Genomic DNA, 12,589 nt, shown 5'->3' with positions numbered 1-12,589 from the left:
TACCAAGTTAATGGTCTCTTTAACATCCAGGGGAAACTGAATATTCTCAAAAGCTGATATACCAGATTTAAAGGGAAAGAGATGGGTGAGGAGCCAGGAAGCTTCACCCTCTACTTCTCTAACAGGTTGGGTAATATTACTAACAAAACTCCAAAACAGGTTACTAAAACTAGAGGAGGAAACTAACAGAGCATGTACATCTTTAACTGTTTCCCATACCTTCTTACAGATCGTCAGTATCACACACATTACTATAAAAAGCCGGAGTCGTGTCCCTGATTGGTGGAAATTATACATTAGGGACAGGATTGCCCCTACCTGTTGGTAGGGAAACAAACCTATGTGCCAAACAGACAGTATTACATCAAACAACCTCCCATCAAACAGCATAGTGACTACTGATGGCTGTAATTCAATAACAAGCGATTAAAACCAGAATGCAATTATTAGGGTTTTTTCTTCACTTTCTCTAACCCCACAAAAGGTGTAGAACAAGTAATCGAGGCCCCACGTTGGGCGCCAAATATGTCCCGGGTTAATGATAAGACTCTCTCTCTTCCGAGAGCGAAGGGCCCCGACACCCCCTCCCCCACCCACAACAGAACCTCTCAGATGAAAGTGAAGAAAAAAACTATTTATTTAACAAAACCACGCAGAGTGCCCTACAAGGCACAGGGGAAGGGGAAAAACAAGGTGAAAGGCAGTTATTCAACCTGATTAAAAAGTCCTTTTCTCAGACGCAGTCCCTCTCCTCCTCGCTCCCCACCCGGGGCCGGGTGGAGCTCCCTGGAGAGCTCTGCTGTCCTCTGGCCCTCCTGGGTCTCCGGGTGGCAAAGCAGATCGAAGAGAAGGGGTCCAAACGAGGAAAAAAAGAAGAAGAATGGAAAAAACGGGAACAAAGCTCACTCCGACCCCCGTCCAGCACGCAGTCTCTGCCGAGCGACGAATCCTCCCCCGGAGCGAGGCTTGGGGAAAATGTTTTCAAAAAAACCCGCGTTTCTCTCTGCGGCTGGGTGCAGTTAAAGAGACAGGACCACACATTTTTTTCTTTCTTGGGCATATAAGCCAACGATAGGGGATAAAGGATTATCATATCATCAATCCAAGACAGCCTGTCTAAGCAACAATGGGTATTATCTGTGTTGCACAATGTGGTGATTTTCAGAAGTATAGGAGGGTTCAATATGTTAGCAAGTCTGTTGTAGTATTCAATTCAGCTCTTATCAAAAGTTACCACATTTTAATTTGGACTGAAAAGTTTTGTTTCAGAGGCTGGTATTTAATTTTTTTTTTTTTAAGTACAAACCAAATTCTTCAAATTGTTTCTGAGAATTCAGCTAGCAAGAAAATATCTCTTTTTTGTAATAGTAAATATTTTGGTAATCAGGCAAACCTTTTTAGTGCTATTTGTAATTTAGAAACCTAAATCCGGCTGGAGAAGACCTCCCAGGTTGCCTTGCTTTTGTGTGGCCCATAATTTGCAGAAGTTTTAATGAGAACTGAGGGTGGGAGAAATAGAAGGTGACAAGGGAGACCTGGGAAACAGTGAGCAGCCAAGAGGTGAGGTTAGATGAGACACTGGGTGTGGAGAACAGGAATGGTGAAACTGGAGTTGCACAGGTCTAGGTTGTGAACACCTGCTTGGTGAGAAAAAGATTGTGAGATAGATGAGATACAGACCTGATTGTGGAGGAACTGGACTGCAGGAAAGGGGTTGAGGAAGCAAATTGAGAGAGCCTGGGGAAGACTGGTATTAAGAGGTGAAGTGGGAAATTAATGTACTGGGCTTGAGTACTGTTACTGGAGGTACTGGATTACTTTGTGCAGACAAGACCATGGGAACCAAGAGCAAGATTTACTGGGGGTAAAAACAGAGAGTCCTGAACAGTGGAGTAAGTAGCACATTCCCAAGAAGTTTGAAGAATGAGAAATTATTTTCAGGGTGGGCAGTAGCAGTTGCAGTGCAGGTGGCTGATTAGTCAAGATGCTCCTGCAGAAGTCTGGCCTGGGTACGGTGCCCATCTGCCTCGTGATGCAGAACCCAGACCTTCTGCTTATTACTTGAGAAAGCTGCCATGCAAAGCAATTAAACAGCTCGTTAGCTGGCCAGTTATTTGCAAGAATGCCTCTTATATGTGTAGTTATGATCATAATATAGTGCACTGCTTTGAAACTGTTTCCATGGCAGTTGATTCAGCTGGGTGAATATTTGTGGCAGGGCTTGCTGGGCTATCCCTGAGGGATGGGATTGAGCCAAGAGTGGGGAAAGCCCCATGTGGGGCTTTGTTTGTGTATCCTCTGTATAGGGCTTTGGTTGTTATCCTGTAACAAAGATTTATGCCCATATGCTTTTCTCCTAGACTACCTGCTTTGGAGAGGTAGCAGGACAGACAATGGGATATTAGTTATCACAGCCTGCCTCCAGGGAAGCAGGATGTTACAGCAAAACAAGAGTGTGATGGTATAGGCAGTGCAGGAGGCACTCATGGGACAGGGGCTTTACCTAGGCAGTTCTGGTCCATCTCTTTTCAGATGTGCTCTCTCCTGAAGCAAAGCATATAACCATCCACCCCCTTCCAGGGAACCAATTTTTGTTTTTCCCAGGCTGTGTCTCTTGGAAACAACTTGTGAATTGCATCCTGATGAAGCTCTACAGAATTTGTAGGCGAGGGATTGTAATACTGTTTTCCCTGAAGTGAACCAAACTGGAAAGCACATGCTGCCACATATCTGGAGATTTTATCTTCATGCAATTGCAAGACTTTATCAGAATGGGATTGGAAACCTTGTTTTTGATATTTCTAAAATGTCTAAGGTATTATTTAATTCTTTATTTTAAGGTTGGCTCTCAACTGATTAGATTACTGAAGGGCTGGAATTCCCTCAATAATAGGGAATAATCTGGACACAGCTGCATATTGTAAATGGGAACTGGCTCCTCCAAGAGTCCATTCAGATATGGATGTGGTCTGTAGCTCACTGATTGTCGAGAGCTGAGTAGTTTTGTCTATTTGTATATCACTCCTTCTGAGCTGGAATGGACTCTCAGAGCAGAACTTGAAATGCTTTGGATGGTGTTGTAACTGGCAGACTTTACCCACCTACAGGTAAATGAGAGACCACACAAAAGCTGTTTTTGTTACTTTTAGAGCTGATCTGGTGCTGGCATTATTTGAAAAATGTACAGCTTGCTCCTCTGTGACTTCAACTGTATGATTATACACCCTCCTTTGAATTAAATTTTCCAGCATTCTCATGGCATCACATAACTTGTAAAGTAATCTGAGGTTCAGGAGCTGAATGCTGCTAAACAATTTGTATTTTAATCTTCCTATAAAAAAAAAATTGTGAAGTCCCTGCTTGAGGCTTTCATTTTTGCTGGTTATGAAGAGTGTGTGACTCACAGGGGAGTTACTTAATGCTGTGTTTGTGTGATTACTCGTGACTTGTGAAATTTTAAACTTGCTTTGCCTGTCTACATGAAGTACTTCCCTATTCCTTCTCCTTTCATGGCCATGTTGTCTTATTAAAGAAGGGAAAGGGCGCTGGTTTTATACCCGGCCACCACTTATTAAATGAAACAGATGGCCTCGGATGTAATTTTGACATTTGTCTGCATGCCAGCATTTCAGTCTTAAGAAGTATTCAAATGAAAGCAGTGATTTGTATTAAGCTTTTCAGTATGTTGTGAAAAATGCAACAGATACAGAATTTTTATGTGACACAGACCTTGTATAGTCTTGGTAAATAAATTCTAACTCAGTTTTCTCAACTTATTCAAAAGTCTCAACCGTAACATGAGTACCACTTGTGGTTTCTGAAGTGTTTTGACATATTTGGACCACAAGTGTTAGTTTTTATTCTTTCTTCTCATGGTTCATTACTTTCCAAAATGGAGCTGTATTTGTTACTAGGATATTTTTTGTCCTTTTCATCTTGCTTTTGGATAATTGCGATAGAGCAGGTACTGGTAGCTGAATGAGTGTCCCCACTCTGCCTCCATCCTTTGATTGCTGACTTCTTGGGACTATTTTCAGTGTAACACCCAGATATTCAGAGGGTGACTTTTTGTGGCAAAATGGAATGACTGGGGGACACCCACTGTGCTTCAGATGTGGTCTTGCATAATACTTGTTGCAGAAAAATTCTACATCCTTCATTCCACCCAGAAGCTTTACAAAATAACATCTGTGCATGCAATCACCTGCTCTAATTTGCTTCTGCTGTTGCAATTGGTTACAAGGCACAAAGTCACAGTCATTATTTCTGTTTTGCACAGACTCACTGCAAAACAGAAATAATGGAGCCTTCTGTACTGAATGAAAGAGCTGTGAATTTGTTCTTTCAGATTGTGCCTGTCTTTAATGTGTTCATGCCAGCTTAGATGACACACAGTTAGAAGTGAGATCTGTTAAAGCTGGCTGTCATGTCTCTCTGTTGTCCCTTTTCTATGGTTTTTCCAAACCCCATCTTTACTTGCTAAATATGTAGCTCAAACTGAATTTTTTAAGAAAGTTATTTTCAAGTGAGGCTTGGAAAACAACATTATTTTGCCTGTGCAGGCATCTTCCTTCCTTTCCCCAGCCCACTTTCCTGTGCTTGGTCTATGGTCTTAGAAAGATGGTGATGGCATGATGGCTAGGAGATTTTGTGTTAATGAAGTACCTTCTTTCCATGTTTAAAATCTCTTATAATTTAGTCTTTCCTTGGGGGATAGAGGAAAGGTCACGATTCTGCCCATATTCAATGAAGGCTTATGTTTGACCTTCAGTTATTCTGAAGGCTTTACCCAGTGTTGAGCAGGAAAATGGTTCAAGAAACTGCATTTTGGGAGTACTGAAAAAGTAGCTAGGTCTGAGAAGGTGCTTCAACTGCAAGAAGCTCTCTGATGCTGTCATGTAACAGCATTTGTGGCTCCTGTGGAAGAAGAGTCAATGTCAAGTGAATGAGAAGTGGTGGGAGTCAAGAAGCCTGCTGTTGGCAGTGGGGCAAGAAGGGACTATTTGTGATACTGGGGAGAGACTGAGAGCCAGTGGCAGAAATCGGAACAAGGTGAAAAGATGAAGTAGATAATCATAAGGTAACAAAAACCAGCAGCAGCAAACATTCAGGAAGAAGTGGGAACTGGTAACTAATCAGACAGAAGAAATAGAGGAAGAAGGGAGAGAACTTGATCTGCAAGGAAGTGGTGTGCAGCAGAAAAGTAGGAACCACCTGAATAAAATACAAGATGAGGTGAAAGGGGGAATCTGAGTTTGAGTCACAGAGACCAAAGCTGATGGAGATCAGGGTTGTGTATGATACACTAAGGGTGACACAGTAATAAGTCAAGACAAGAGCCATGGGTGGTAAAGAGAGACAGTGGGTTGTAAAGAAATCGAAGCTTGAAGTTATAAATACTAAGAAATAATTGAAATCTGAGGAGGTGAATCTGTGTTTGCAGTGTGACAAAACAGAGCTGCCCAAAGAGAGAGGCTGCACTCCTGCCATCGTGGTTCTGCCTTTTCTCTGCTTTTCATTGTTAGTGCTTGTTGAGCTCTTCCACTAGCTAGCTCAGCAGCAGAAGCCTGTTGGAGCAGCTAGCAACTTGAATATCATCTCAAAAAAGAACAAACTGCTGAAATTGGAGGCAGAGGAGAGTTAATAGGGGAGTAGTATGATCTTCCTCATGTGGCAGCATTGAGCTGTTGAATCTCCTGACAAATGAGAGCTGCACAGGTGAAGAGAAGCAGGTTGAGGGAAGGGAACTCCTGCAGAGGAGAGGCAGGACTGAAGCAGTAACAGATTGGGAAGAAAAAGTCTGAGAGGGAGAAGCTGGCAGAAGAGCAAGCCTGTTAGAAATGTTCTTTCTCAAAATGCCTAGAAGATCCATGATTTTTTCAGTCTCGCCATTTATTGTCAGGAAAATATTGTAAAAGTCAGAGGAAATGAGCAGATTTATATGGCAGTAAGACATTAACATCCATTAGTAAAAGTGGGAGAGGTTTTTTTGGTAGGCTTAAAGGCTCTCTTCTGCTAATAGGTCTTGATATATGAGCATCATAGAATTTCTGCCTTATTTAAAGGCCTAGGAAATTATATCTATAGGAAAGTAATGCTTTTTTGAAGCTGTAAAATAAAAAAATAAGAAACACAAGTACAGCCCTAATTTGTTGCATTTACAAATACATCCCATTGTCTTAATTTTTAGCCAGTGCCTCCGCTTCAGCCAGCATAAAGAATGAACAGTATTAAAAGACTCCATGAATATTTTGTTTCTCATCATAATTCTGTGTCTTACTGTGCCCTATTCAAATTCTGATCTGAGTAACTGGTAATTTCCATAAGCACTGTGAGTGATCTCCTGTAGGGAGATACTGTTGCATACATACTCTAAAATTTCACCCTGATCTGCATACAGAGAGCTGAAGGATGAGAATTAAAAAATTTAAAAATTCCAACCCCCAAAAACATGAGTCAACCACCCTCCCCAAAACCCACTTAGCTGGACTCATCTATAATTATTAACTGGGCAGAATACAATACCATGTCATATTTTTTCTGTTTGCTACCAATCTGTAAATAAAAGCTCGGGAGTTGAGCAATACTGCAGAAGAGTATTGTGGACTGTATGGGCTAAGGCTGTCTTAATCCCAGAAGCTCTGCTGGGTTCCAGAGGCAAAGCCTGTGTGTCCTCATTTTCCAGGGTGGTGTTTATGTGCCTTTGCAATAACATTATTCTTCCCTTTTGTGCACTTGCCCACCTTGTCCACTCTAGATGTGGATTGATTTGTAGGTGCCATTCATTCTGTTCACTTAAAATGTTACATAATATTTTTAATTTCATTTCATGAGTTATTGTTGAAATACATTGTATTGTTTGGAAGCTGTTGGTGGGATGTTTTGGGTTCTGTTTTTCTTGGAGCAGGGGGAGGAGTTGGTGATGAAATGCAAACATGCTGTTCAGGCATTTACAGATCATTCTGATACTTAGATGAAATACAATAGTAAACCTAGTCTGTCATTGGTAATATTGAAAATGCTTATGTAATTGAGAGTTTTGACCTTTTTGGATAGCTGTCATTCTAAAGCTTTACATACCTGGACATTTCTCATAATATCCCATGTTTGAATATACCATTTAATTGTTTAAACACAGTATCAAATAATCATGGCAGTGGAGTATTTGATACTAATTAAAAATATAACAAAATCCCTTGTGACCATTTAAACACAAGAGGCCAAATTCAGCCACGTGGATGGACTCCAGAGGTGTGGTGTCCCATACAGCATATCCATTCTGTGGAATTTCTGAAATTTATCTGTGCTAGGAAGAGTTTTTTGCTTATGAGTTCCACTGCTGAGGATTCATACATTGGCTTCCTTCAGCAATTTTTATATTAGCTTTTATTTGGCCCTAACTCTCAAGCAAACAATGTACCAGCATGTGGGTGCAGATGACCTGATATAGCCTATTCAAAGGTGAAGTTGTTGTTTACCAGAAAAGCATAATTGTTTTTTTTACCTTCTTTAATTTGCAGTAGCATGATTAAAAGATGGATTTGCTTTAGCTGTATTTATTTTATTTTTCCCCCTTATTGCAACAGGCTAGGCGAGTTCTTATTTGCATCTATAAAATATGCTTGGGAAAGAAGAAGATTATCTTTGCCTTAAAAAAGATAATCTGCCCTTAAGGGCAGTGCTCACAAACACTCTGAGCTTCCAGGCAAATCTATTTCTTGTCAAAAAAAATTAAAAGTTAGCAAACTCATTTGTAGTAAATACTAACAATCAGTATGCAACCTGCTTATGAATTTTGTAAGAATTATTTTGACTGTTAAAATATTCTGATACTTAATGTATGTTTTATGTATTATAAAGTAGAAATGGCTAAAAGGGCAGCTCTCATGTTAGTATGGCTCAGGAGTTTATGAACAAATTCTGTAAATGCTGAGCTTAAGACCTGATTTTATATTACTGTGTCTTGACAGAAGTTGGAGCTCTCCTTGTAGAAGGTATTGCTGTTTATGATTTCAGGGTAAAGCTCTAAACAAGGTGTTCTAAAACCCATTGCTTAAAACTGTGTGGGTTTCTCTTTGTTTTCCCTGCTGCAGGTGTGATGGACAGGTAGCAGAAGATTTCACTTTGCTATCAGGGTATCAGAATGACCGAGTGCTTCCTGCCTCCCACGAGCAGCCCCAGTGAACACCGTCGGGTAGAGCACAGTGGGGGACTTGCTCGCACTCCCAGCTCGGAGGAAATCAGCCCTACGAAGTTCCCGGGATTGTACCGCACCGGTGAGCCTTCGCCACCTCACGACAGCTTACATGAGCCTCCAGATATAGTATCTGATGATGAAAAAGAGCATGGGAAGAAGAAAGGAAAATTTAAGAAAAAAGAAAAAAGAAGTGAGTAGACAACTTCTCTTTTTAATTCAATGCTTTCAAGTTCTCGTTCCTTTTTTCTCTCTCAAAATTGCTTGGTATTCCCAGTGGGTTCTTTTAAATTTGTTTCCATGTGGAGGAAATTAACTTGCTGCAAACAGACTTTGTGCAGCACTTGTTTCTCTTCTGAGAAACTCCACACCTTAACTATTTTTTGTTGCACAGATACAGGTGCCAAGCACGTGCCCAGAATTACTAATAAATGCATTTATCCAAAATCTTTAATGATGCATTGGTAAATCCTGGCATGGGGTTCATCTAATTTATTTATCAGTTCACATTCTAAGTGGAGGTTTTCAAATATATTTCCAAATAGATCCTTTTTTAATCATAGCTGAGGTGCTAGCTACAATAAAACTATGTTTGATCTGAGCTGTATATTTGTGCATTTGGAAGAGTCAGTTTCAACTACTTTAGTCCATTTCCCATGTGTCTCCCTTGTACTGTTGGCTTTTGTGTACCATCCCAAGTTTTCATGTGCACTCTGCACCATTATTTGAGCACCAATAAAATCTGTGTTCTTTTTTTCTCTAGCTTCTCAGTTTAGTCTGATCATGCAGTTTCCTCCAGCAGTGCCAAAGTATTATTACAGAGGTCAAAAATGTGCAAACCAACACTGAGATCTGAATTTTCCAGAACTGACAGAGCAAAGGTTAGAAGAAAGTAAAGCTTTGACTGTAGAATCCTTGTCAGTGTGTCAGTGTCTGGAGTGGAAGTTTCATTTAAAATGCTTACCCCTCTTCCAAAACAACAGAAGTATTACTTACCACCTTTAGATTTGTGCAGAAAATTTTGGAAACATGAAATAGTTTTTATTCAACTTTTTCCACACATCCTGAAAGAACAAAGCACTTGGAAATAGTAACCTGATACTGAGCACTCTCAGTACCAGAAAGACCTTTCCTGTCCAAGTCTCTGAAGCCTAAATATCACAGCCCAAGTGCTAGTACATTTTAAGTGACATTTGTTTCAGCAAAATTTCAAAATATCTGCATCTCTGTTACCAGTGCATCCTGCAGCATCTTACATGAGGAATTTGGAAGATCTGAAACAGTGAGACAGCACACAGTATTCTGTTAGAATTAATATGGTGACTGGTGACTGTTTGTAATATGCATGCACATATTTAAATAATTACTCCTTAAGAATCTGCTGTCACTGGGCTGCTTTTAATCAAATAAGTTTCCTGGAATGCAGGAATTGTTTCTACCACCGTTCATAAGGACTGTTACATTTTTAACTAAAAACTGTGTGCCTAAAAATACTGTAACTAAAAAACACGTCCTGAAGTTAAAACCAACAGTTGAAATTCCTACAGGTTTTAAGAAAAGTGATTCCTTAGTGTTTTTCTGTAATGTAAACAATATTAACCTGATACAGATTACTGGATTGGCCATGAAAATTTGGTATTGATCAGATAGGTCTAAATTCAGGCTACCAGCAGTTGCTTTTTTACTGTTCAGCTTTCTGTTATAGCTCTGCATTGCACACCTCTAAATCTGGAATTGGTAGAGGTCAGCATTACACATCGTGAGAGTTTCTTTGTATGGAATTCAGGATGTCTCAGGGTGATAGTGTAGCTGAAGGCTGTTGTTCAGAAGGAAAAATGCTTCTTCAGCAAATCCACCCAGGTCTGTTCACATTGGCACTGCAACTGTTTTCTTCCACAAGAGATTGCAACACATTTTATAGCTGATGTAAAGCAATTTTTGTTACTTAAAAGAAACTTTAAAGGTAAGAAAAAAATCCTCAAAGAACACAAAAATGCAAAACATTGGAAGAACCAAATTATCTCCTGCAGCTCTAATGTAAAAAGCATTCAGCATTTCTTGGCCCTAATACATACATGACATATAATTGCTAGTCAGATAGAAGAGTAGGTTACATACCAAGCTTTCAGTACATCTTATACAGTCCAAAAATAATCAATATTTTGATTGGTATATTGTAAATATACCCTTAGCAGGCATTTTACCTGTCTAAATTACAAGCGTTCTGTACAGTTGCTTATCATGGTTGATTTTAAGAATTTCCCTTCCAGATTTGACCTTTGTTATTCCTTGCATACTTTTGATTTTTCATTTTATTTCACCTTTTAAATTCTGTTGTTTGTCTTCTTGTAGTTTCTTTTCATTTTTTCTGATTACCTGCTTTGGTTTTGAACAGTGCACGACCTGCCATGATTGTGCAGTTTGGGCTATAAACAAATATAACTGAATGTGTCAGTGAAAAAAACCACAAGTTGACATTACTTTATGACAGAGTGAGCATTTGTTGAACTTGCAATATTAGTGAATTAATGACAAGGTCATCCAAAAACCTGAAACCATATCTAAGTTTAATCCCACAAAAATCTTGAGCTATTTTGATATTACTCTAAATGTAAACTTCAGAAGTGCTTAAAGAGCAGCAGGGAAGGGAAGGATAAATAACCCAAAGTTACTCAGTTTGGTTTTTCAGGTAAATAATTTCTGAAAGAGTAATGTACTCTTAGCTTCATTATTGTCACCTATATCAAAAAAGCAGTTTTGTGTGCTAGCAAATATCTATTTCAAAAATTTTAAATAGATATAGATATGGTTATAGTTATTTAATGGTTTGGTGTTTTTCATGTTAGTGGCAGTAACCTAAAAATACACAGCAATTATTCTGGGGGAAAGTGTTAAAATATTTTGGAGCTAATAGAAAATTCAATGGAATATTGTTTTTTATGTGGAATATCAGCTACTGGAAAAATGTTTCAGCCATTAATTTTTATTCTCCACTCCTCTGTGATAGACTGGGTGTTGTTTGGCTGTAGAGTGAGTTAGATTAGGGGACTTACTAGGGATTAAAAGGAATTTTCTTTTTACTGACATAGTTTTAAATCAGATCTGTTCCCTGACTCAAACAGAACTTGTCCTGTGAAAGCAGGAGAGCAAAAATGGATCTGTGTTAAGCAGTAATGGATTATCTGAGACAACAACCAGTGTAATTGATTTTTGAAAATGTTTAACCACCTGTCACTAATCACATGTTGATAAAGTCATAAAATATGCAGTTCCTTGCAAAAGAAAAATGTTATAAGAAATATTTAAGAAGAAGCTCTTCTTCCCATTAGAATTTCTGTAGATAAAGATTCTCTGTGTAGTAGATCTTATTCTGCTTTTTCATTTTACTTCTGAGATTGATGCTGTTGGACAGGATGAGTTCAATATGCAGCTAGGATTTTTTGGTTTAGATCTTGACTTTCTTTATATAATTCTTGGGAAGATGGAGAATTAATTGAATTGCACTGAACTCTCATGTGAAAGGAGAGTAGTATCATTGGTATGAACTCTTCTGAAAATTTCATGAAATATTTTTGAAGACCAGATCCTTTATGTGTTGGACAAGGCATCCTGTATGTTCTTTTGGAACATAGGTGAGGACTGAAACCAAGCCACTGCTATTGCAAACAGAACATTGTTTTTACTGATCTGGTGTATGGAGAAGCTCTGAATACAATTTTCAGATCTACAGACTCAGAAGTTATTAGAATTTTCTACACCAATAAAATTAGAAGTTCTTAATATCAGGGTTTATCTTTGGGATAAATAGGATATGTTGCTACATCCTGCTCTGCTGACAAATTGCTGTGTATCTCTGTATATCACTGTGTATCTATCTAGCAAAGTACCATTTGCAACTAGTTCAAAAGTCTGCCTTTCAATGCCAGTGATTATTTTAAATCAAAATAAAGTAAGACAGATTTCTCATTTCAGCTTCATTTGCTCTGCTGGCACAGCACTGCGGAGTCATCTGAATGCAGAATTTGTTTTGGAGTGCTGTGCTCACATCAGTGAGTTAAATGAATATTAAAGACAAACTGATCTAATTGAAAGTTGGATAGTGAGTGTTGGTAGTGTCTGTAAGGTGGAAGTTTCTGTTGATAATAAAAATGAATCTTGTGGGCAAGAAGAGGAGGTAGAAGCCATCTACCCAAGCTCATTGTGCATTCTTGTGTCTTACGGTTTTATTTAGAAATGCTGCACAATCTGACGACAATCCCTCTGACAAACTGACAGTAGGTAACTAATGTTTGCATTGCACTTCAGTTGTATTTGACCTACTAATTCTTTCATATGTAAAAACCATCCATGTTTTCTCTCAGTGAATTAATTACAGATGCTGCAGATATCCCTGGG

General features: G+C 39.0%; 1 protein-coding gene across 3 annotated transcripts in view; it reads left to right on the top strand.

Annotated features, from left to right (window-relative positions):
• The window catches only part of RALBP1 (ralA binding protein 1), a 40,150-nt gene that overhangs the window by 15,739 nt on the left and 11,822 nt on the right, over window positions 1–12,589 (top strand). For 2 of the 3 annotated variants that reach the window (XM_085052550.1, XM_085052551.1), the window contains exon 2: window positions 8,094–8,387. In XM_085052550.1, coding sequence (XP_084908676.1) covers window positions 8,144–8,387 — 244 coding nt within the window. In that variant the 5' untranslated portion in view covers window positions 8,094–8,143. Of the gene's footprint in view, window positions 1–8,093; window positions 8,388–12,589 lie in introns of those variants that run through there. The other variant, XM_085052552.1, reaches the window with a different exon arrangement.

The sequence above is a fragment of the Lichenostomus cassidix genome, chromosome 2 (genome assembly GCF_008360975.1).
Source record: "Lichenostomus cassidix isolate B80296 chromosome 2, HeHo_3.0, whole genome shotgun sequence".
Lineage (NCBI taxonomy): Eukaryota > Metazoa > Chordata > Aves > Passeriformes > Meliphagidae > Lichenostomus > Lichenostomus cassidix.
Note: the sequence above shows the minus strand (reverse complement) of the source record. Positions and strands in the feature narration are given on the sequence as shown.